At 38.4% G+C, this 26,090-nt stretch overlaps 1 protein-coding gene across 1 annotated transcript in view; it reads left to right on the plus strand.

Annotated features, from left to right (window-relative positions):
• The window catches only part of TRIM24 (tripartite motif containing 24), a 188,025-nt gene that overhangs the window by 157,702 nt on the left and 4,233 nt on the right, over positions 1-26,090 (plus strand). The window contains exons 3-16 of the mRNA XM_009887432.1: positions 258-405; positions 2,538-2,670; positions 3,974-4,090; positions 5,522-5,636; positions 6,326-6,472; positions 9,008-9,125; positions 13,257-13,522; positions 14,180-14,344; positions 15,917-16,096; positions 17,957-18,092; positions 19,291-19,359; positions 20,720-20,892; positions 21,463-21,776; positions 25,380-25,512. Coding sequence (XP_009885734.1) covers positions 258-405; positions 2,538-2,670; positions 3,974-4,090; positions 5,522-5,636; positions 6,326-6,472; positions 9,008-9,125; positions 13,257-13,522; positions 14,180-14,344; positions 15,917-16,096; positions 17,957-18,092; positions 19,291-19,359; positions 20,720-20,892; positions 21,463-21,776; positions 25,380-25,512 — 2,214 coding nt within the window. The remainder of the gene's footprint in view (positions 1-257; positions 406-2,537; positions 2,671-3,973; positions 4,091-5,521; positions 5,637-6,325; positions 6,473-9,007; positions 9,126-13,256; positions 13,523-14,179; positions 14,345-15,916; positions 16,097-17,956; positions 18,093-19,290; positions 19,360-20,719; positions 20,893-21,462; positions 21,777-25,379; positions 25,513-26,090) is intronic.

Here is a 26,090-nt window from a genome sequence, read left to right on the forward strand (position 1 = left end):
GCAGAAAGTAATGGTTTGACTTTTATCATGTCAGGTAAGGTTTTAGAGTATCACTGATAAAATGACCACTTTCTTTGAAAAGTCACATTCAATTACTTTTATGCAGTTATTTATAGTGTCCCTGTACCTCAGGCAGTTTTCTCTTCTCATTTTACTGTTTTTGGAAAACTGTAAAAGTGCACCGATTGCATATGAACAAAAGCTTGTATGTATATTCCATATTTGTTTTAAAAGCTACCTTTTCTTCCTCACATCAGGTCTGCACAAGCTGTGAAGACAATGCAGAAGCTAATGGTTTTTGTGTGGAGTGTGTAGAATGGTTATGCAAGACCTGCATCAGAGCTCACCAGAGGGTTAAATTCACAAAGGATCATACAGTAAGACAGAAAGAGGAAGTATCTCCAGGTGAGACACTTGATTTATTTCACAAAGAATGTGTGTCTGCATTGGAAAACTGTATTACACCACCACATTTATTTTTAAAGTGATAAATTTTAAAAATTGTATTCCTTAATCCTAGTAAATGTAAAAAGGCGGATTTGTTATGGTATAACCCTTTGGTGCATATGAATTAGTGGGACTATGTTTTTTTTTCTGGTAAGTAATGGATATGTTTTAATAGTTTCCTGCATCCCAGTCACTTAGTTTCATTGCTGAAGGCTGTAACCATTTGAACCACTTCTGGTGTTTCTTTGGCTGCTCTCCATCTAAGTGGATCTCTTAAATGATCCAGCTAACAAAAGAGAAAACTTTATTTTAAGCATTAGATGCATTAGAATGTAGCTACTGAAAAGGGAGACTTTGTCATGGCTGGGGGTGTGATAGCCTTTTTTCTGTGAGATTTGTCTGTCAGATATGCTGCATAGTGATAAGAAACCCTACAAATTGGTAGTTCATATGATTTTCATGCAAAGTGTTTTAAACCAATAAATACACGTAGATTTTATCTTTCATCTGGTGTGATTGCAAATTATTGTCTAGACTTTAGAGATCAGCTGCAGAAAATACTTAGTTATGCATTTGGCTCCTCTAGTTTTTATAAAAGCCTAGCAAATGGTTTGTATGAACTTTATTATTGTATACCGCAGCAAAAGGAGCACTAATAGATTATATTTTTTCAGCTCTCTGACAATAAAGCGTGCTTTGTTAGCAGTAAAGCGTGCCAGCATTCACATTTTAGCTAAGTATATTTTAAGTTTGAAATGTTTTGCCTTAGAAACTAAAGGGAAGTATGTTATGAATTGGGATGTTTTTCTTCAGTAGGAGCTATGATAATTCAGGTTGGAAGGGACCTCAGGAGATCATCTAGTCCAGCCTCCTGCTTAAAGCAGTCAACTATAAGATCAAATCGAGTTGCTCAGGGCTTTATCCATTTGGGCCTTGAGAACCGACAGCGATGGATGTGGTGTACAGTACAGCCTCTCTGAGAAATCTTGACTATTCTCATGGTAAAAAAGGTTGTACTTTTATTCCTTGAGAACCTCTATTATTTCAGCTTATGCCCATTGTGTCTTGTCTTTTAGTGATATTGTAGGGCAGTTACAAACGTAATGGGATGCTGACAAACATTCTACTGGTTCTAATAAGTCCATTGGACTTGCATGGTTTATCTTGTAAATATAGAAAATATTTTAATAAATTATTATACATTTCTATAAATATCTGCGTTATAATATGTATTTGTTTTCATTCCACCATATCTAGTCCTGTGAATTTTATAAATAATGCGGGCTTTCACTTCTGGTCAGTTTCAAAGAATTTTGACTGAAGGATACCGATCTGAAAATAACTTCTTCCAGGTTTTGTGAAAATAAGTAAATGAATGGGTATGGAAAAGAGATCTTGTTGATCTGCAATGAAGGATGGGCTGCAGGCCGTATAATTTAGGCCATATAATCCTTGCAAACTCAGTGTCCAACCTAACTCATAAGAAATGAGGCTTTGTCGGTTAAATTCTTTAAAGAACAGATTTAATTTCTATCATCTGGTGGTGTTCCCAACGCTCTTTGGTATTTGCTCTCTAGAAACTGAAGTGAGACCTCTCACCTATTTAGAATGGTATCCTGAAGGGTCGTTAGTAACTTCTGGTTATTATATTCTGTATGTTTTACACTTTTGACGTGCCTGTGTCTTGATATCCTCAAACCCCCTTTCTTCCATTTGGCTGGGAAAGAGGACAGAGCAACAAATTAAGTCAGCAATCTCATTTCCATTTAAGGAAGGAACGTGTTGGTTGTGCAATGTCTTTTGCAGCCGCAGCAGTACTGGCTTCTCGCTGCTTTTGTAAATGGTTTTGTGGGGCCTTAATAAGTTATGGTAAAATAGGTTCTAGACATTTTCCATGAGAGAGGGTATTAGCTCCATGACTGAAGAAGAGTAAGACATTGCAGTTTGAGTTTACAGCTGTTACATTCTTGGTTAGGTGGCCTGATACACACTTTTAGCATCTAGGTGAGGAATATGGTAAAGAAAAACAGGAGAATGCAAATCTTTCATTGTTTCAAGAGAGTGGACTGACATCTTCCTCTATTCAACAGAAGCAGTTGGTGTTACCAGTCAGCGACCTGTGTTTTGCCCTTACCACAAAAAGGAGCAGCTGAAGTTGTATTGTGAAACCTGTGACAAGTTGACCTGCCGAGACTGTCAGTTACTAGAACACAAAGAGCACAGGTATCGGAACAAAGTATATGTTTTATGCTGCTCACTTACAGGAAGATAGCTTGAAGTTGATTGTAGCTCTAGCTGTATGGAATACAGTCAGGTGAAAAAAGTGCAAAATAAAATTTTCTGCTCAGATATGAAGCCCACAAATAAACAGAGATTGTATCCAAAAGACTGTGGCTGATGAGCATGTGATGGTTTAGAATAAAACCTAATTCTTCCAGTTCTTAATCTGGTGATTTAAGCACAAGACCTTTCTTTACTGTCAAGTTATTTGGATAGAATTTGTTGCTATGCAGCTCTTCAGAGAGTCCTTAGAAAGCACAGGGGCTGTGTTATGCAACTGTACATTAATGTGTAATTTCTCCATTTGTCCTTCAACAAGATGATTATATAATGGAACATTACCAAACATTTTCAGAATGGAGCAAATGGACATTTTTTCTGTGAAGAGCCCTTTATAATGAAGAGTAAAACTAAAGTTTGGCTATACTGTACTTTGAGAACACTTTTTATGACATTCAAATCTTTGTGTTGCTCTTCTGTGGTCATCTCTTACCAGACACCGAAGCTGAAAAGTAGGATTATTTACAACTTTCTGAGTACAAGACAATAATCTTGCTGGCTAACGCATACAGCAATGGTCTGGGACAGATGTACTCTTAGGTTAAATATTAATATGCTTGCTATACCTGATACAACAACCGGAAGAATTTGTGCACCTGACCAGGTGAACATCAGTAGGTGGAAAAGTGTTGACCACTGTTGCTCTGGAACTCAACCTTGCTCTTGTATGGTTGCAGTCTTCCTCTTTAATTCTCCTTTTCTTAGGATTTATGTCCCTTTCAGAATGTGCTACTTCTTTTTTCCTTCAAATTGTTGATGATTTCAGTTCCTTGATTTAAAATGTTGCTGACTTATACTGACTCAGCAATCCCCCTTCTTCTGTTTTTACATCCTTATCTTGCGTGAAGTAATAGCTTACATGCACTGTCACCTACAAAGTGATGACTACAGCACAACATTAATTTTTCTTTTGCTAAAATTGGGCTATGGTCATGCAATATCCCTTCACATTTATAAAAATCATAAATTCTCAAAATAAAAATTACAGGAAATATACTAGAAATTCAAATATGCTATAAATAAAATATATCAGCATTTGCTGACATATGCTTCTATGATGACAGTTAGATTCTGGACTTGAGCAGCATCTTTCTTCAATAAAAGAAGTCTTTTGTAAGATGCTCTGCTTTTTAGCAAGTATATCACATCTTTTGCATATGTAAATACTCACTGTTATTTACTACAGGTACCAGTTTATAGAAGAAGCTTTTCAGAACCAGAAAGTGATCATAGAGACACTAATCACCAAATTGATGGAGAAGACTAAGTACATAAAATATACCGGGAAACAGATCCAAAACAGGTATGTATCAGATTCTGAGGTTAAAACTGAAACAGACAGCAACTTTATATACACTGTAATTTCTTGAAATGTTTAGATTAGTGCATTTTGTACCTCTTTCCTTTTATCCTTCCAGAAAGGGCAAGAGGTAACGGGCACAAACTTGAACACAGGAAGTTCAATCTGAACACGAGGAGGAAATTCTTTCCTTTGAGGGTGGCAGAGCACTGGCACAGGCTGCCCAGAGAGGTTGTGGAGTCTCCCACTCCGGAGACATTCAAAACCCGCCTGGACGCCGTCCTGTGCAAATTGCTGTAGGTGACCCTGCTCTGGCAGTGGGGTTGGACTGGATGATCTCCAGAGGTCCCTTCCAATCCTGACCAGTCTGTGATTCTGTGAAAGAGAAATTCTAAAATCTTCAGTTTGCTGTAGTGACTGCTGCCCATTTAATGTGCTTGGTTGTGTTAGGTAACTCTTCTGCTCAGCCTGTGGACTTAATGGGCAGCAATAGCTTGGGTGCAACAAAACAACTTATGCAATAAAGACTGTAGAAGGCAGTCATATTCTCCCCCACCATCAGCATACTTATTTTCCCAGTGTAGATCCCTCTTACAAAGTGAAAGGTTATGACTCATGTTTTCATAATGCTTGTGACACGTATTTGAAGATTTATGTAATACTTTTATGCTTGGGGCATTATTCACTCGGTACTACAAACCTAGGAGAGAAATAAATCTGTAAAATGTGTGCTGCAGTAGACCTTTGTAACTTGCTCCTTCAGCAGAGTTCAAAGGCAGTACCCAGGAAGATTCAACACAGTACAGGATGCTGAGTGCAACTTCAACTCTTCCTCTCTCTTTGCCTGTCTTTGAGGGTGGTGGAGGTGGAAAAAACAGCAGACACCCTTCTCTTCTTTTGCTGCATCTAAGTGGTTTTTCTACCTTGCATCTTAGTAGTAGTGGTTTTCACAATATAAGATTATGCTTTGCTGCTATGAGTCTGAGCACTATTGTTGAAATAGCTAAATTAGAAAATCTTTTTATTGTGTTGTTTCTGGACTGCCATTTTACCTTAGATGGAAATTAGACATGAACAGTTTTGATTGCCGTGGACCGTTCCAGAAATGTGCTGGACAATTAAAAATCAAGAATTTCAATTGCAATGAGCATTTAATTTTTATCAGTGGCAGATGTCAGTAATTTACAGATTTATGGCATTAGAATTTGCCACCAGATAATTAATTTTATCATAGGTCACTGGTACTTGCTCTTTCTATTTCTTCAAGTAATTTTCCTGACTGTAAGTATCTGATGGTATATCTATTAACGGGTGCATATGACCAAGAAATATTGTAGTCTCAGCAACAGAGTAGAGGATTTTTTTTCTGTATACTATTTGGAGGGTGGGTTTGTGAGCTAAAGAACATTATTTTTTTATACTGTCTACTTACAGAATTCTTGAAGTGAATCAGAATCAAAAGCAGGTGGAACAGGATATTAAAGTTGCCATATTTACACTGATGGTAGAAATAAACAAAAAGGGAAAAGCTCTGCTGCATCAGTTGGAGGTAATTTAATTTCTATCATAAGAAACAAAAATGTCAGTCTTAATATTTTTTGTGTGGTTTCACATTAAAATACAATCCATTTTTATCATTAGCCACCTGTGCATGTCCTATCACAATTCCAGAGTGGAGAAGTGTCCCACACAAGCTATTTGAGCAAGTTGGGGTTTGGTGGGGGAGGGCAGGAGGGTTTTGGGGTTTTTTTGGGGTGTGGAATGTGTTTTGTTTGTAATTGTTATCTGTGTTCCCTGCTTTGTGAATCAGGGCTGTCTCCAAGCCCAGTTTCTTTCTCCATGCTTTTGCAAGTCATATTTCTATGTGTCATGCATGAAAAGTCTTTCCATCAGAATTTTGCATAAATTCAGCAGTCCAATAGCAAATCAAAGGAGAGAATTGTCTAGAATGGATACTTGAAAAAATATTAACTCCAATTGTGTTTTAAAAAGTGTGTATATAGAGAGGTACATACATATATAAAAATGTGTCGTAAGAGAAGATTGGAATCTGCACAGAAGGTCCTGATATCTTGAATATATGTGTACTGACTTCTGTTTGATAGCTGCAGTCAGGGCCAGGGGTGCTTTTTAGAAGAGCTGAGTTAAGCCACTTGATCACTGTGAATTACGAATACAAAAGCTAATGCTTGTTGACTGTAAATTGAACTCTGACTGGAACTACTTGTCTATTTGCAGACTTTGGCTAAAGAGCATCGGATGAAACTTCTGCAGCAACAACAGGAAGTGGCAGGTCTCTCTAAACAGCTGGAACATGTCATGAATTTTTCCAAATGGGCAGTTTCCAGTGGGAGCAGCACAGCACTACTGTACAGCAAACGCTTGGTAAGGGTGGGAAGATTGCTCTCTCCATTTACTTAGAGACTACAGTTAAGGCAGATACACATGCGCACACTTGTCACTATCACTAGACTCTTTAATAACTTTCTACTAATTGGAATATTTGTATAAAATTATTCGTGGTTTTCCCTTAAACATAAATGCAGAATGTTTCTAATAATTCAGCTCTCTGGTCATGATTCTCTCCTGTTGCAATACCATACAACTGTTGAAGATCTGCAGAAGTAGGGACAACTCCTTTTCTCTAGAGTGAAAACCATGAAGCCGTGAAACACTGGGAAAAATAAAACATGTCCTACATAATTAAGGTTCTTTTCAGTACTTGTTACAGCTTCTGAGTTCAGAGAAGGATGGCACTTACATATTGTAGAGTCTGATATCCAGCATTTTAATGTAAAAATTAAGGTATTGCTTTGTTCTATCAGATTCATCTTCTACTAAAAGTCTTAAAAAATTGATAAAAATGAAGCTGAAACAAACAAAAAGCTGAGCATGATTTGTCCAGAGGTTACTAGATTCTACTAGCCTGATGACAGAAGTCTGTGACAATGTTGAGGAAAGATGCTAGATCCTTTTTTCCCAATTCCTGTAACCGGATCACAAAGTTTTTTCTTTATTTTCTCAGTGTTTACTTGAGAGCATACTGGGGATTTTGTGGATTTTTTTTTTGTTTGGTTGGTTTGGGTTTCTTGTTTTTTTATGGTGTTTTTTCCTTGGTTTTTTGATACCCATTAAAATGCTGCAGGCTATAGCAGGTAATGGAATATTACTTGGTTTTATCAACTTACTTCAAGTAGTCACATTCATTTGGCCTTCTTTATACTGCCTCAGCAAGTCATATTTTTTAATTGAATAGAGAAAAAGGGCATCAAACTGAGTCATGTTGTTTATAATTCCTTAGTGTTGCCACAAAGACTTCTGCTATATAAGAAAAGAAGTTATGTTGCAGGCATCTTAATCTTATAAACATTATGCAGTTGAAGAAAAAGACCATCTACCCCATAAAGCCTCATCAAATGAGAAACATTTTTCAGGAGAACAGATGAGTTTTAGGCTCCTGAATTTTTGCTGAAAGTTGATGTTATTTGCGAGTTGAGAAACTAACATGTCTGTGGACATCTGGAAAATCGGTTCCTGAAGAGTGATGCGTAGAGGAGCACTTGAGACTTCTGCACCGTCATATCCAACCACTTGTCTGCTGGCATTCCTCCCAGTTTCTTAAATGCAGAGTTACAGCTAGGAGGGCAACGTCTGTACTTCAGGGAAACAGCACACTAAACAGTTTGCAGGAAGACATCAGTTTCCCAGCCTAGTCCTCCAGCACAAGCAAAACACTGGTAGCTACGACTATTACTGGCAGGAGGTAACTAGTCTAGTCATGAGTTTATCTACAATATACATGTGTGCGCAATAGGAGGAACATATGGAGCAAACTATGATAAGAACTGTGTGCAACCAGTATCAGTGACAGGACAAAAGACTAGAATTTCTGTAGTGCACTATACTTGATTCTGGTAGCGTACACAGATACCCTAGGAAATCTATATTCAAAATAGTAGTGCACTTAAAAATTTTCCATGGTCATTAAAAAAACTTTAGTTTTGCTATCTGGTCTAAAACTGACCTGCCTAAAATTGAAGGAAAAAACTCATGAACTGGAAGCTCTTATTAAATTCCTATGTAAAAATTAACTACTATAATTTTAAACATGTAAGATGATTTTGCCAAGTATGTCTCTCAAACTTTTCCAGGAAATAATCTATTATTCAAGAAAAATAAGTGTTGAACTCTGAAGTTTTTCTGTATCTGCTGTGTGTTACTCTAAAATTAATGCCTGTGTTACTTATTTCTAGTGAAATAACTGCAAGAAAATATTTTCTTCTAGGAACTAGATAAATACTGAGTGTTTGAAAGAGTATTCTGATGGTGTAATGTAATCATAGTCCAGTCCTTTGGAACCAAGGAGTCGGAAAAGTCTGAAAATATCTGGGAATCTGAGAGTTTTCAAAGGCAAAGTTCATAAAATCTGTTCTTTGGCTCTCTGAAGAAAATATAAATTTATTACAAAGGAAAATGCCCTGTGACACTTGTTGCCAAAAGAATGGGATATATTTTTCTTTGAAAGAAAGGTTTTGGGGAAAAAAAAACCTAACAATGGTTATGTAAATCTGTACTTTACTTGCAAGTAGTTCAAGTCATTGAATGTAATGATCAAGTTTGTGGAAGGATATGTATTTGTACAGGGGAGAAAAATTACTTTTCTTTAGGCTGTAGTTGATTGCTTTTTAAAACTGCTTTACAAATAAGGGAAAGATGTTAAGAATAACTCTTTTTGTAGCTTTGACAAATTTTTCCATCTTTGATCTCAGTTCTCTAGGGGCTTATTCAGGGGGGTTTTGTTGTTGGTGGTCTTGTTTGGGATTTTTTTGTTTCTTTTGTTTTTCTAAAGACTTTTTATGCTGTTTGGATACGTGGCTCTGGCCCCAGAGGAAAAAAAATCTTATTTTGTTCCTCTTCTAGATTACCTATCGACTACGATATCTTCTCCGAGCAAGGTGTGATGCTTCACCGGTGACTAACAATACCATCCAGTTTCACTGTGATCCTAGCTTCTGGGCTCAAAATATTTTCAACCTAGGTATGATAAAGTTTTATTAGCCTTTTGGCGTCTATGATCTTGTTTGGAAACTAGCTTTCTTTTTGTGAAGACAAATAGCCTGCGCAGTATTCATTTCTTGGTTTACTTTGTTAGATTTATTTCCTTACCTGTAGAAGACATTTAAAGTGTGTTGCATGGCAAAAAAGTATTAACAAACTTTCCTTGCTTGAATGGTACATGTGATGGTGAAAATAGCAGCTTTCAGTTTCCTGGGCAATACACATGCCTTCTGGCTTCTGAAACAAGGAACACAATCTATAACCCTACTTCACATCCTAGGAAAGGATTCCAGAAGTCAGTCTCATTCTGCATCTTCCAGCCCTTCCTTCTACTTCAATCCCATCTTCCCAAGCTGAAACCCATAGCAGCAGCATAATGCTCAAGAACCCCCATTTGCTCCCTTGTCATGCTGAACAATAAGCCTTGGAGAACTAGGATGAAAAGAAGAGGAGAATGCCAAAGAAAAACAGAACAGGGAAGAGAATACTACTTTTTGACAGTTGTCTGGCTTTTACATTGTCTTTCTTGAAGTTGTGGGCTGGAATTCAGGAGAAAGCATGTTTTTAACAGAGTTGGGAATGTACTACTTCTTCATTATCCTAATAGATTTTGATCTAGTCTCCAAATTGGTCTTTACAATTTTTCTTACAGCTATGAGTTGCTAGGGTTTTATGATACCAGTGAATCCCTGAAGCTGGAAGCTTTGCATGTAGCCTGCTTGTGGGATTGCCTGAAAGCCCGAGTTTCATAGAGATATGCATCCTAGGGACTCATTAGCTTAGGAGCAGGAATTAAACCTTAGAGGTCTTTTTAGGATTTTGAACTGCTGTCATGCTTCCTTTCTCTCTCCACTCTTAGCTTGATGGGCATTTTTGTTTTTCGGTCATGTGCAGAATGCTTTGCAAAATGCCTGTGGGACATTTTCTGCCTTTCATCAGAAAGTGCAGTCAGCTCTACAAATGTACAGAGAGGTGCAAAAGTACGTTTCTTTACAAAAGCAGAGAAAGTAAGTGTATATGACAGTGAAGTTATGGTGAACAAGCTCCTTCCCCACACGCCAAGGGGTTGGATCATAGCAGGGAAATTCTCCAAGTTCCTTCTTTGTAAATAATTTTCTTTGGGAAAGGAATCGAAAGTGAATCTCTTGTTTCCAGAAATGAAATGTCAAACTGTGTGGTGATAACTGTGAACTGCTGCTAAACTGAGATGGTTGTCAAAAGGGGGCTTTTTCTTGTGTTTGGTTTTGGGGCTCTTTTTCCTTATTTGTTTATTTAATGAGCTGCTGAAATATGTTCCCTTAAATTCTCTAAAGTGCTACAACAGAAATGGCACCTGTATAGATCAGCATAGGAGTTCTTGTAACTGTTTATCTATTTAGGTGATAGACAAAAGTAGATCACATTTATCTATCAGGTTTCAGAAATCACAACCTTTAGCCTGTTATGTTTATGATCAGGCATGTTAAATTTCTGCAGATAAGCCAAATTACCAAGAACCACTGAAGGAAAAATAAACTAAAGTCTGAGTAAAGAAACATGTTACTTTGGGAATAGCTTGAATTCTAGTCAGGTTGCGTGTTGCTGACAGTGTGAGAGCATCTGTACACTAATAGAATGGCTCTCTTACGGATTTCAGAATGTATTTAAGAAAAAAAAAACCCTACAACATTTAAAGTGTTTTAATAGAATCATAGAATCATGGAATGGTTTAGATTGGAACGGACCTTAAAAATCATCTAGTTCCACTAGACCAGGTTGCTCAAAGCCCCATCCAGCCTGTCCTTGAAGGCTTCCGGGTCGGGGCACCCACAACTTCTCTGGGCAACCTGTTCCAGTGCCTCACCACCCTCAGAGTGAAAATTTTTTTCGTAATGTCTATTCTGAATCTACCCTCTTCCATTTTGAAGCCATTACCCTTCATCCTGTCAGTACGTGCCCTTGTAGAAAGTCCCCAGCTTTCCTGTAGGTGCCCTTCAGATACCGGAAGGCCACAATAAAGTCTTCCTGGAGCCTTCTCCAGGCTGAACAGCCCCAACTCTCTCAGCCTGTCCTCACAGGAGGAGTGCTCCAGCTCTCTGATTGTTTTCGTGGGCCTCCTCTGGACCCGGTCCGACAGGTCCACATGTTTCCTGTGCTGAGGACTCCAGAGCTGGATGCAGTACTCCAGGTGGGGTCTCAGGAGAGCAGAGTAGAGAGGCAGAATCCCCTCCCTCGACCTGCTGGCCATGCTTTTGATGCAGCCCAGGATGCAGTTGGCCTTCTGGGCTGTGAGTGCACGTTGCCAGCTCATGTTGAGCTTCTCATCAACCAACTCCCTCAAGACCTTTTCCTCAGGGTTGCTCTCAATCCATTCGCCGCCAAGCCTGTATTTGTGCATGGGATTGCCCCGATCCATGTGCAGGACCTTGCACTTGGTCTTGTTGAACTTCATGCGGTTTGCACAGGCCCACCCCTCAAGTCTGTCCAGGTCCCTCTGCATGGCATCCCTCCCCTCCCCAATTCCACAAATTGTATGATAACCCATGGTTTTCTAGAATAATGGAAGGCAATCCTTTTCTGTAGTACTTTTGGGTAAGTAGCTATACCACAGATGTTAAATCTGAAAAGGCTTTCGAAGATGTAATTAGACTTAGAGACAACAGAATAGAAGTGCGGTATGGGTTTGACAGTTGATTGTAGTACAGTCACTACCATTCTTTGTCGAGGTAATTCCTTTTTTTAGAGAAAGAAAATAAAACGTCCATTTTGACTGTAATGAAATGTTTCATACATCCATATAGGGGAAACAGTATTATTAATTTGTATTTTTCTCTGCTCGCTTTGTGGGAAACATTGACTAGACCTGTTGCAGGCTGCTTAAAGGGTATTAGGCAATAGGTTGGTAGTTTTTTTCCATTTTGTTTAGCATATTTAATATTTTTCTTAATGACTGATGTGGTAGAATCATAATTAAACTGTATGTGACACCAAAATAACCAAATGTCAATATGAAAATAGTATTGTTGATGTTAGCTTTCTGCCCTGCTCTGGACTACAGTATGTTGGCTGGCCTAGACTCTCTCTGTGCCTGTGTCTAGACAGAGGACTAGAATGATGCTACTTGTGTAGCTTCTCAGCTCTTGGGATGAAGGAGAGGAATATAAAATGCAAGACATTTCTTCCTCCTTCAGATAATCTACTGCCAAATGAGTCAGGCTAGACTGCACAGGATCCACAGAGACTGCCATCAGGAGAGAAGTGGCAGTGGGTGATTTCAAGTTCCGCTGTAACAGGGATTGTCAAACTGTCACGAGGTGAACTCTCCTGGGAAGCAGCCCTAAATCTCTGGGAGAGAAGGGAGTATGAGTTGTCGATCTCCCACTTGTATGGAAAAGCTGTTGTGCAACCTTCCACAGATCCTTGGAATTTTTTAACTCTTGGTCTTGGATCCTAACTTTCCCTATTTCACTGTTTTAAACAAAGAAAGTGTCTTTGTCAAAATCAAACTCTGTTCTAGTTGGAATTCATGTTTCTTGGATGAGGGAGCCAGAATTTTACATGACAGTTTCATGTAATCACACTATATATCTCTTCAGATAAAATCTCTCACCCAGCATTAATCTCTGAAAGTTCCCTGTCTAGTCAAATTTCCTTTAAGTCAGTGGAGAGAGATAAAGCATCTCCTGCAGGTGCCCATCACATCCTAGAATTGGCGGTATGTGGCAACTGAGACTATCATTTGAGTATTCCATGATGTTGACTCAGAGGTCAGAAAGGATGAGAATACCTTTAAATTTTATGACACAGTTCAATGTTTGATTCAATCTTTTGATTGGATGAGGATACTCTTTCCTACTGAAACTTTGTTACCTTGCTCTTCTGGAGACGCCAGGACACCTTCCTAGGACAATCTACTGTATAGAGGAGGCTGCAGCACAAGACAGTTTGCTATAAAATGCAATCATTTTTTTTTCAGGGAAACAAACAAAATAAATGGAGTCCTCTGTCTCATGTTTATCCATTCTAATGAACGATGAACACATGGTATAAGCAGAACTAATTGTGAAAAAAAAAAGCGTTTCTGCTAACTTCAATATTTTAGTATTCATTTTATTTATTTTATTTAAACTAGGTTCTTTGGTAATTGAAGATAAAGAAACCCCACCACATATGCCCAAGAGCCCTGTGATGGAAACAAACTTACAGCCACCAGGCAGCTTACCTTCAAACCAGCTGTCTAAGTTCCCAACGCAGATAAGCTTAGCTCAGCTCCGACTCCAGCACATGCAGCAACAGGTCATGGCTCAGAGACAGCAAGCTCAACGCAGGGCAGGTCCAGTAGGTCTACCAAATCCAAGAATGCCAGGAGCCATGCAGCAACCTCCTGCTTCCCATCAGGTAAGTTGTGACTACTTCCAGAGAAGAGTCTCTTTTTTCCATGGCACTGAAGGAGAAAGTAAAGAAAGATAAGAAAAAAGAAAGAAATTAAGTCTAGATACATAACTTCAGATAGCTTCAGCTTTAGCGCATGGCTATGTAAATGGATTAGGGAACATTTTCTTTACTGGGAATTGAATGGGCATTTTAAATTTGTCTGGCAAAATGCATGGTAGCACTCAGCCTATTTTTATTCACTAAAAAAATATCATACAGTATCCAACCATATATAGCACTGAGCTAGGTATTTTGTATTTTTGTCAAATTGTTAAAAAGTGAATCTGTCATTACTTTTTTTCCCCAAGGCTGTTTTGCATAAAACTCTGTGATTCTCCCATACAACTTTCAAAATTGGAAATACTCTCACTGGCTCTTGTGATGTATCTGCATTTATTGTATGAGAATAACTCAAACCCAACTACTGGGTTTTGTTTTTAACATTGAAAATCAGTGGGATTTTGACTGGGATCAATCAGATAAATGGTGGGGTACTATTTGTTTGCATCTTATTTGTTACGAGTTTCGGAAGTTTAAAAGGGCCACTTGGTAAACATTTCTGGAACATTGAATAGATATCAGCTAACTTGCAGAATTGTTTGTTTGTCTGTTTTCATGCAGGCACCTCCGCGCTTGATTCATTTTCAAAATCATAGCCCCAAGTCCAATGGTTCAGCTCTCCCTGCGCAACAGATGAGATTTCCCCAACATCAGAACCTACCAAGGCAAGCAATAAAGCCCAACCCATTGCAAATGGCATTCTTGGCACAGCAAGCTATAAAACAGGTAGAGTTTCTTTCCCTTTTCACTCACCATGTAGAAATAAAACATCAAATGTGCTTTGTGTCATCTTACTTTTCTATTATGATTCTACAGTGCTTTTCAGTTAGAACAGAGACTGCCTTTTTCTTTATGACAAGATACCCACAGTTTTCTTAATGAGATAACTGTCAAGTTTCTTTCATTTTGACAGTTCTAAGCAGATGAAGCATTACAGAAGAGAGCCACTGTATGTGCTATGTAGGTGTTTCATTCTCTTGTTTGCTATTACTGTGAGTTCTGGCCACTTATGCAAAACTTAACATGGCCATGGTGTGCATGTTACAATCAGTGAATAGACAAAATAGAAAATCCTACTATTTACCTTGATACTAGTGATTTCCCTAGGAACCAGGTAAAAACCTTGACTAAAAAGCTTTAGCTGCCACCATTCTCTAGAGTATGCCAAATCTGAGCTTTTACGCATGAGGAGAGAAAAGAAAGCTCACAATTGTGGGACCTCTGCTGAGTAGGACTGATCAATACCCAGGTAATCAGCAGTTGAACTGGGGGAGAAGCAAACACGTCATATGTTTTCTGGATGTTCAGGAAGGCAAATCTTTATTAAAAAGCATATTAACACATGAGTTGTTAGGTACGCGAAAGGAAAGAGAAAATCATGTCACTAGAGGTAAGCAGGGAAGAATCAAATTAATCTGATCTGTGACCTGAGAAGTGGAGTAATACTACTGATCTTTGCAATACTTATGAAGTCAGAGAACTAATTCCAACTAAATTAAAGAAAGCTGTACAATATCTAAGAGAAACTCTAGTAACAAAAACTAAGTCAGCTCTGTGTCTCTGAAAAGAAGATTGGCCTATCTGCAAGCCTTTCTTTCAAGTATTTTCATTATCTGGTAATGCCTTGCTGAAACTAGAAACCAGTAAATAGAATGAATGACTAAAAAGGAATTGAGCAGAGTCAGATTTTGCCTACGGTTGCCATGAAATTCCATTAAAGTCATTGAAAACTGCATATGTCTAAATGAGAAAGAAATTTAGTCTGACTTGACTGTGCACTTAATATTATGGTGTTAAACGTATATTGTGGGTGGAGATCCAGTCAGCATTTCAAATTCTTAATCGCTTTAAGTTGTTAAGGGAAGCACAACATCAAATACTTGATGGTGTCCAAGTGACACTACAGCTATTTACTTAATAAAGCACTGGAACAGTTGTGCATTCAGCCTATTACCTCTAATGCTTTTATTTCGCTAAAACTGTTACATTTCTCCCACAACACTGTCAATGCAGCATGAAATATTAATAGATACTTAACATTGAGATATAGCTTTGAATTTAAGAATTTACATTCATTTCTTCTATTCATAGTTTTCAACTACTTGTCATCTTCCCTTGTCTTGTAAGATTGGTTCTTGAAATTAGATAACTTCAGAGTAAATCAGGATTTTATGTTTGAATTCAGCTTCCTGAACTAAGCTGCTTTTTAAACTGCTGAGTTAGAACCAGTATATGCAGTAGATGTAATCTGTTGAAAAAAATAATGCTGAACTGTGGATTATCATCTTCTCTTTTTAGTGGCAGATCGGTAGTGGACAAACTTCAGCTGCCCTTTCAACTGCAAGTAGCACATCATCTACTCCATCCAGCCCCACAGTCACTAGTGCTGTAGGATGTGATGGGAAGACATATGGTCCCCCTGTGATAGATTTGAGTTCTCCAGTGGGTAGCTCCTACAATCTACCGTCTCTTCCTGATGTAAGTGTAACATAAGAGCAATGTTTTATGGATTCTGTTTTGAAGCAAGTCTTAATGTTTGTGAGAGGTAGAAACCTTTTAGACCGAAATTCTTGCGCTGTTTGTCAAAATGAGACAATTCCAGAAAACAACAATGCAGGATTGCCTACATTTTTCTGGCAATATTCAGAACTGTTCTGGGAGACAGCTGTTAAGACAACTAAGAAAAAGAACATTGCAGATTGTAATTGTAATTGACTTGTTTATTTGGATGCTGCCTATTTTCCCCCCAACCCCCATAATGCTACTAACTAAAATGAGTTAGCTTTCGTTTACCAGTGTCCATAGATAGCACTGGTTTGTTGATGGTATTTCTGGTAAATGTTTAGCATTTTTAATACATTTTAAACTTTAAACTTTAATACATTTTACATTTTTATACATTAAACTTTAATACATTTTAAACATTAAAGGTATTAATTGTTGGTATACTGGATATTTTCCTTATATCTTTTCCTTTTGGTACTTCTTTTCTTCATGTATTCTCTAACATGCCTGTGAGCTGGTGATAGAAGGAGCATCATAATCATCTTTTCTTAAGCTTCTAAACTCCTCTTTCATAGTTTCTACTGATTGGTATGTGTTTGTCAGAGGTCCACATTAGAGCTGTTGAGTTTTAGTCAGTTGACTTTATTCTTTCAATTAACTGCTAAGCCTATTTTTGTGGTCGAAGGTTTGTAGGTATCTAAAATGTCATGGTTTTCTAGTCATAACTGGCTGTTACTGTTTCTCCCACTTGTCTTTTCTCACCAATAAACTCTCAGATAAAAGTGTTCTATTTTTTAAATAGAGTGTGTAGAGTACAGAATCACAGTACCTGTCAGACTTAAAAGGTGAACTACACAACACGATCATAAAACTATTGAGTCTGTGAGACATTTTAGCATACTGATTTTTGTGCAGAGTATTACGAACTCTTCTATTTGTATATGGTTAAGTTTATGCTATCAAGATACATGGCCCAAATCATTGTAAATATGCTGACCTAGCAGAGGCTTCTGTATCCACTTTGGATAAGTCTAGCTTATAAATAGAAATTTCAGTGGTCAATGCAGTTAATACCAGTGGATTTGTGAGGTATCTGAATAATTGAGGGAACTGATACCAAAGTGACCTATTTTCTTATCAAACAGGATCTTATGTATTGCAAAACCCCTAATGTTTCAAAAGGTCATTTCTTCTGATCAAACCAAAATGTGTAATTTTTACAGAAAGTTAGAATGGTTAATTGAAAGCCGCTAAAACAAAGTTCAGTCGTCTGGCCTGGGCTGTGGGTGGAAAGAACAAGTGTTGGTTTGCTGTTTGCATTTTGAGTCAATATGCATAGCCCCTGCCCAGAAGGTATGTGGGACAGATGGGATTGAGTGTCTTTTGAGGTTCTTCCAGTCCTGTTAAACAGTGGCAGATTAATGGGTAGTTTGTGTATCACTTATTATCTTTTTTAGAGTATATAATGTGAGCATGTCAAAAGAAGGGGTGCAGATAAAAATTCATCTCTTGCGTCAATGTGTGAAAACTACCTGTCTGATATACGCCTTCTCTGTAGCTGACGGAGAAAAATTGGCACTTACAGAATCATCTGATCTTAAAACGAAGCACTGTCTAGATTTGGACATTTCTTTTCTTTTTAGAGAAAGCAAGGTGACCTGTTTTAAAGTAACCAACTCATTTTTTGGATGACTAAAGTTAGGTGAAGTGCATTTTGGTCTTCACCGTCGAAATAACAGTATGGGAGAGGCATGATATGGCTTTGTTGGGGGGCGGTTGGGTTTTTTTCCCCTCCAGACACTAACTGTTCCCCCTCTCTTCCCCACCTTTTAGATTGATTGTTCAGGAAACATTACACTGGATAATGTTGTAAGGAAGGATGGCACTGCAGAACAGAATCAGCCAAAACTCCCTTCGAACAGAACTGTGCAGTCACCAAATTCATCGGTACCATCGCCAGGCCTCTCAGGTAATTGGAATGTGGTGCAATTTTCTGTTTAAGTGGTGTAGTGGAAAAATCTAATGTGGGGAAGTTAACATTGATATCAGAATTAATTACTACTTTTTTTATATCAAAGATGAGAAATATGAAAATTAAGTTACTTCTTTTTTATATCAAAGATGAGAAATATGAAAATTCAGGCACAGTTGTAGAAACTGTAGTAGGAGATAAAGTTGAGACTATTTTATCATTGTGAACAAAAATAAATGGCCAGATCTTAAAAACATGGAAGGAAATACATACAGATTTTAGCAAATTGTGTAGAAATCCATGGAAAAATGGCACTCCTAGGGGTACAACCAAATTAAAACCTCGAAGCTATGGTAAGAGATAAGTACTTGGAAAAGCAAGATAGGATGTAACAGGAGACAGTGGCTACAAATAGTGTCTTGGGAAGTTCAATTTGGATATTAGAAAATCTTTTCCACTGGAAGGGTTGTGACACAGGTTGACCAGAGAAGTTGTTGTTATGGGTAGCTAAATGTGATACGCTTGAAGGACCCAGGGGATTCCTGTCACCATGCCTGGTGGCAATCAGCAGCTGCTCCTTACTCCCGTTTCCCAGTCTGGCCCTGTAGCAAGGCTGTGTGAGTGTGAGTTCCCAATAAGCACTTGTGCAACGTTTGTACACTCACGTGGTGTTCACGCGCTTGGGCAGATTAGCTGAGACGGGTGGATAATGCATTCACAGACAGCACAAACAGCCCACTCTGGTTTCTCAGGACCAACGCTCAGAAAAAATGACCTTCACAAGGCTTTTGGCTGTCTGGTCCCCAGACCTTTGGTCTTTTTTGTATCTGGCCCCCAGACTTCTTCCTACTCGCCAGCGTGTCTGGCTTAAAGTTTCCTGGCAGATCTCCTGAGAGATCTGCCAAGATTTAATAAGGTAAGGCAAAAGAACCTGCAGTGATCAAATGGAGGGGTGAGCCAGGCACAGGTACTGACCCATCAGCTTACTTACATGCAATGGGCCCCTTTTTAGTCCTCTCCTTCCCTCTATTATCCCATGCTTCTTATCCTCTCCTGAATTTATATTAAATGAGATACGGGTTAAATAAATGACACTGCGGGAGAATTTTTCCCCTAAACCTGTGAACTTCTCTGAGTCACATCTCAGACTTGGCACAGACCTGTGTTTTGTTCTAATCTGATCCTTCTACCCTAGGAGCAGTCAATGTGACAAATATACACCCTCCAATCCGTTCACCCAGTGCCTCCAGTGTTGGGAGCAGAGAGAAAAACTCCGCCTCCACAGAACATGCCTCGGTCTCTTCCCTTGTTAATGCATGTGGAAGTCAATTTGCCTCACCTTCTCCGTTAACAGGCCAGGCCTGATGGTTGTTGTAGCACTCTTTGCATTCTAAAAGTAGTAATTTCATTTGTAATGTATTAATAGCACATCTAAAAACATATTAACTATGGAAATGATAGCTAGGTTGTCATTACTAAAAGAATGCCAGTTCTAAATTAGGTTTTATATTCAGAGAAATCAACTAAAGGGAAAAGTTGCATACTAAAAGTCCTCGTGGAACTATAAATGACTTCAGATTTAAGGAACTGATGTTACAAAGAGGGTTATTAAGAATTTTCTGCCATAATACAGTTAGATAAGTGATCACTAGGTATCTACTGAGAGTCTACACAAATGTTTTTATTCCTTAGTGATAGAATATTAATGAACAAATAGATTTACATGATGTTGTTTGAAGAGTGCAGATCCATTAATGTGTTCCAATAAATTAGAGCATACATCTGACATGAGATTAATTTTTCATGCAGAGAAAAATCAGATGACATTCATCCTACTTGAATTGGAAATGCAGATACTTTTTAATATAGCATACCTTTTGCTCTGTTCCATTTACACAGTAAATTCTGTGAAGGACTCTTATGAACTGTTTAAATGTTTGTCTGAAGAGTCTTTTACTTGCATTTAAAAAAGAAGTGATTTGATCTGCTGCTGCTTGAATTCATTTTGTTAGATTTAAAATTCTTCATTATTATTATTAAAAAAAAAAAGCTGGTATTTTTGAGTTTGGTTGTCTATTTTCATCCTATTATGACTAAAGACATGAAGAAAGACAGATCTATTTCTAAAAGTAGGGCCTCAGTTTTGGTAGAGCTGCAAGGCTGTAAGAAACTCTTCCAAGATAATGTAAATATATGTTTCATTTGGCTTATTCGCTGTGTGGTTTACAATGATCAGTTCAGCTCTGGAGAAGCACTGGCCTTCCCCAAAATACAGCTGCATCTCCTCCAAAGTGGGATGATGCTCAGTGGAAGCACTTTTTTGTGTATGACCTAAAAGAAACAGAGGTTATTTGCAAATCTTGCAGTAATGGGAAGTCAAACCATGAGTAATTCTCTAGTTCTGGAACTGCGCCATTATAATTTTCCCTTTTTGTAATGCCTTTTCAGTATACATCAAAGGAAATAAGCTTGGATGTTGTATTCTATAGAAGTAGTACTGTAGTGCTCAGGATTCAAAGAAGCAAGATGGATTAGCATCCTGAGGTCTCGAAGAGCATTGGTGTACAAAAGGTGTCCAGTTCTGACTCTTACTTTCCCTTTTTCCTTGCCTTTTCCTGTCATCTACAGTTCTAGCTCCTCCAGCAGGCCACCAGGAGCTGATTCTACACACAAAGTCCCAGTTGTTATGTTGGAGCCGATCAGAATTAAACAGGAGTCAAGTGCCTCAAATGAGAACTTCGATTTCCCAATTGTTGTAGTGAAGCAAGAAACGGATGAGGAATCGCGGCCTCGGAATGTAATATTAGCAGTTGTAAAAATCTCCTTTCTCTTTGGTGGGGAGGGTATTTTGTATTTATGGGGAATAAAATAAATTACTGGTATTCTGTTGGGGACCTTTCGGGGGAAAACTGAAAAGCTGAAGATACTGGCATAAAAGGAAGAGGTGAAATTCAAAATCAGAGTAGTTCTTCTGCCAATTCAATCAATTAACTGGTGTGACCAGACCGCTTTTATCCATTGAAAACCTGGGAAGGCAGGAAAGAGCTTGCAAACATCAAATTTTCATGTGGCACTAGGAAGTGTTTCTAATCATAGTGCAGTAATATAGATAAATAAGATTGCTAGACTTTGGGGGCATGACAGATCAGTTTTATTTTTTATTAGTGGAGCAATAAATAGCCTTTCATAGCTAATTTCTTGTGTTTAGTTGCCTGATGCTATAGTATAATGGTAATTTTTGCATGCATGTTGCAAGTTGTATGGCTGCGTACGTATGAATTTGTTACTTTGGTCAGTTTACTTGTTGTTAGGGTCATGTAAATTCACATAAACATTACAATCTGGCTTCCTTTGTTTCTTCTTACAGGCCACCTTTTCAAGAAGCATACTTACTTCATTGCTGTTAGATAGCAATCATAATTCCACTTCTGATGAAGCTGTCTTAAGAACAGATGCACCAGACAGCACAGATGATCAGCCAGGGATACTGCAGGAGAACACATCCAGTGGGAAGACAGGATGGATAGGCCCCCCCCACATTGGGGAGGGCAGAAAAGAGGATGATCCCAATGAAGATTGGTGTGCAGTATGTCAAAATGGAGGGGAGCTCCTTTGCTGTGAGAAGTGTCCCAAAGTATTCCATCTTTCGTGTCATGTCCCTACATTGAAGAGTTTTCCAAGGTAATTATGACCCCTTCAATTCCATCTAAACTTGCATTAAAAGACATAAGCTTTGTATTGTGAAACCCAGTACAAGAATCATAGAACTGTCTAGGTTGGAAGGGACCTTTAAGATCATCAAGTCCAACCATCAACTGGCATTGCTGCCAAAACCACCACTAAACCATGTCTCTAAGCACCACGTCTACCCGTCTTTTAAATGCCTCCAGGGATGGCAAATCCACCACTTCCCTGGCAGCCTGTTCCAATGCTCGATAACCCTTTCTGTGAAGAGCTTTTTCCTAATATCCATTCTAAGCTTACCCTGGTGTAACTTGAGGACATGTCCACTTGTCCTATTGCTTATTACTAGCGAGAAGAGGTCGACCTCCACCTCGCTACAACCTCCTTTCAGGTATATGTAGAGAGCGATAAGGTCTCCCCTCAGCCTCCTTTCCTCCAGACTAAACCACCCCAGTTCCCTCAGCCGCTCCTCATAAGACTTGTTCTCCAGACCCCTCACCAGCTTCATTGCCCTTCTCTGGACACGCTCCAGCGCCTCAATGTCTTTCTTGTAGTGAGGGGCCCAAAACTGAACACAGTACACGAGGTGGAGCCTCACCAGTGCTGAGTACAGGGGAATGATCACTTCCCTAGTCCTGTTCACCACACTATTCCTGATACAAGCCAGGAAGCTATTGGCCTTCTTGGCCACCAGGGCACACTGCTGGCTCATGTTCAACCGGCTGTCAGCCAGCACCCCCAGGTCCTTCTTCGCCGGGCAGCTTTCCAGCCACTCTTCCCCAAGCCTGTAATGCTGCATGGGGTTGTTGTGACCCAAGTGCAGGACCCGGCACTTGGCCTTGTTGAACCTCATACCGTTGGCCTTGGCCCATCGATCCAGCCTGTCCAGATCCCTCTGTAGAGCCATCCTACCCTCAAGCAGGTCGACACTCCTGCCTAAGAAGTTTAAACCTCAAAGGAAGCATTCGTGTTTGAAGTCTTGAATCCAGACATTTGGAATTTGCATTGAAACTCCAGTTTAACTTTACAGAGTTGCAGCCACAATAATAAAACTCTTCCCTTATTTGGCAATTAAGCAAGATCACTTACATCTATGGCATCTATTATTAAAATTGGTCCACAGAATTACCAGTCTGTCATAAAATGTTTTAAGGGTAACAGAAAATATTTGCATTTCTTTAACAGTGATAACAAGAATTATAAATAACAACTGAAAGAAAAATCTAAGCTAATATGGTATTAAATATATTATTTACTATAGTGCTAAACATGGCTACAGTCCAAGCATGGGATGTAGCGACTGACATCTTCTAGTAACATCTAATTCCATGTTGAAATAAGCAGTAGGCTTTCCTGATTGGCTGTTACAAAACAACTACTCAGTTTCTTGAGTTTCAAAATACAGTCTTAACTGGCATTTGCTTCTGGAATTAAGTGTCTTTGATAAAAAGAAATGGCATTTTGCAATGTTCCAACTTGGAAATGCCATGCAATAGACTTAGTATTAAAAGATAGAAACACCTGTTGTAACATGTTCATTGTTTAACACTTTTATAAATATTAGGTTTTTCATTAAATATTAGTATAATTTGCTGGTGTAAAACATTTGGATAGCAACTTAGTTTAGCACATTGATCATCTCTGTGCTGCTCTGAACAAGCATACTTCTGCAAGCATGTCTACTCTTTTAAATGTCACTAGAAATGGCACATAAAAATGTGTCTCTTACCTTTTAAAACTTCAAATTACGGTTTGTTTTGGGTTTTTTTAATTAAAAATGTTGCTATGTTACAGCTTTGTGCCATAAGCAAAACCCAGTAAAGTTACAGTAACACTTAAACTAATAAACAACTGTGCCTTTCTGACAAGAAAAAAAATCTTTAAGCAGGTAGATAATAATGTATTTACAAGGCTTTGTTTCTATTACGATCGAAGCTTCAAGAATGAGTCTTTAAAATTTCTCTTTTTTATGGGATCATTCTGTGGAAACTGAGATAGTGACGTCCGGGGACAAGGGAGCCAAAAACAACTTTTCTGACAAGTGTTCAGGTCTATAAAAGTGCATGTTAATACAACTGCAGTGTGTTCTGGACTTCAGAACCATGGTTAGCTTAATTTTCCTCCTGGCTTCAGATGTATCAGGGTTTTGTTCTCACCTTTGTGGTTTTTATTTTTTTGGAGCTGTAACAGTCTGCGTAACAAACTTTGGTCTCTTAGCATTAGTTCCTTCAAACACACAGAATAATTCCTTTATTATTATGTCAGCAGTGTCAGTCTACTACTTTCATAATTGCTTTTTGTTCTTGCTTCAGGTGGATAGAACTATTTGCCCTATAGATTCACAAGGTCACTGCATCTTTTTTACTTCACTCCAACCCACCACACTCTTCCTGATTCTTGGATATTTAAATGCATCATTCCTTCATCTGTCATGTGTTTCCTGTTTTCTTGTATCATAAGATCTTTAGATCATGGCCTGTATCTATTTTTGTATATGTACCACGTCATTTCTGTGATGTTAGTCCAGGCACAGAGGTGACACTCTCATATAAATAACTCCATCAAGTTAAGACAATAGAAGGTAAAAGTCTCTTTGAAGGAAGATGCCAATTATTCACTACTCTATGCTCCAACTAGCAGATGGTGGAAATCTTTGGATTACTATGAATAAAAACCAGTAAGATTTATTTTTTTTTTTTAGCTTGGAAAGTCTTCTGCCTTACTATCAAAGTAAATGGTACTACAGAAACTATTTCCCATTTACAAAGATATTATAACATACCTTTGAGTAAATACACTCAGATCTCATAACTAGTTATTGCTGAATTCAGTCTACTGTGTAAGAAGTACAATTCAGCCCTCTTGTGGTTAGCTGCAAGCATGCATGTTTCTTTCTTTGTGGAGAACCATATTAAAAACATTGACTCTTCATAGGTTTTTCAAAACTTTGAGGTTCACAAATTGTATTAGAGGATCAGTGAAAATAGCTTGCAGATCCAGTTTTGTCATAATCTTATGCTATCATTTAAATCCATTGGGTTTTCCTTGACTAACTGATAAAATCGGGAACACCTGGAAGTTTTAGGGAGTGAAGAATTTCTGGTTTTCCAAAAATCCTTGTTGAGGGTAATCTGTATAGACTAGTAATATGCTGTAGATCAAGCTTGTGGAGAGAATATATGGTTCTCACCATGTAACACTAACACTTTTCCTTCTGTTCAGCCTATATAATTCCTTCAGTCTCTCCGTAGTTAGGAAACAGAACTCTTAATAGTGCTTTGATTGAATCCTATGAGCTCAAGTGAAAAAATTCAGTATTAGCAAAGGTAGGCACCATTTGTCTGTTATGACAAACCATTTTTCTGTTACGGTATCATAAACGACACCAGGGCCATTACAAAGAAAATAGAGTTCTAAGAAAACGTTTTTACCAGCAGTCTCTGCCTTTTGTAGTATTTAAAAAACCGCCACCACCAAACCGGCATGCAATACAGAAAAAAACACCCCACAAATGAGGAACTTATCCAGAAATATGTGGAAAGCCTTTTGTCAAAGGTGTGCTGCATCACTGAGGTCAATGTGTCTGTTTGTCTTCTTTAGTGGAGAGTGGATTTGTACATTCTGTCGGGATTTGTCCAAGCCAGAAGTTGAATATGACTGTGATAAACCTGCTCACGGCTCTGAAAAAAGAAAATTGGAAGACACTGTGGGTTTATCGCCAATAGACCGTAGGGTAAGGATAAAATGAGTACTGTCTTGCTGCTGCTTGTTTTCTGAAATGTATGCATATTTTAAAAAGTGGTGGTAAAGAAGGAGAATTAACTTTTTAATAATCTCTGAGATCATAGCAGCCTTCATGTAAACATGCTGAACAACACACGCTGGATGTCTGAGAAGTGGTTGTGATCTGCTGCTCCAAGATGGGACTGTGTTCTAGGAATTAACAAGTGCTGTTTCTAACAGAACTCTCGTACACAGTGACCTTGCATTGAGAATTTTTTTTCTTCTTTTGTGCTTTCCAAATTTGATGTAGATTGACGTTATCAACTAATGGTTTGAGTCTGTAGTGCACTTTGTCAACATCCTTTAAAAAAATTACGGTGGTGCTTTCACAGTGAAGATATACAGAGATGCAATACTGATCCTGCAGAGATCAATGCAAGTCTCTGGGAATAACTGCTATCCTTTTGCAGCTTTGAGTGTTCTGGTGGAAAAACTATAAAGCAAGCAGTGGGTCTCCAACTTTTGTTTTTCCCTTAAACTTCAGAGTGAAAAGAAAAAAAATTGGGCCTTTGAGCAGACAGTTGAACT

This window comes from Charadrius vociferus, unplaced genomic scaffold, assembly GCF_000708025.1.
Source record: "Charadrius vociferus isolate BGI_N301 unplaced genomic scaffold, ASM70802v2 scaffold196, whole genome shotgun sequence".
NCBI lineage: Eukaryota > Metazoa > Chordata > Aves > Charadriiformes > Charadriidae > Charadrius > Charadrius vociferus.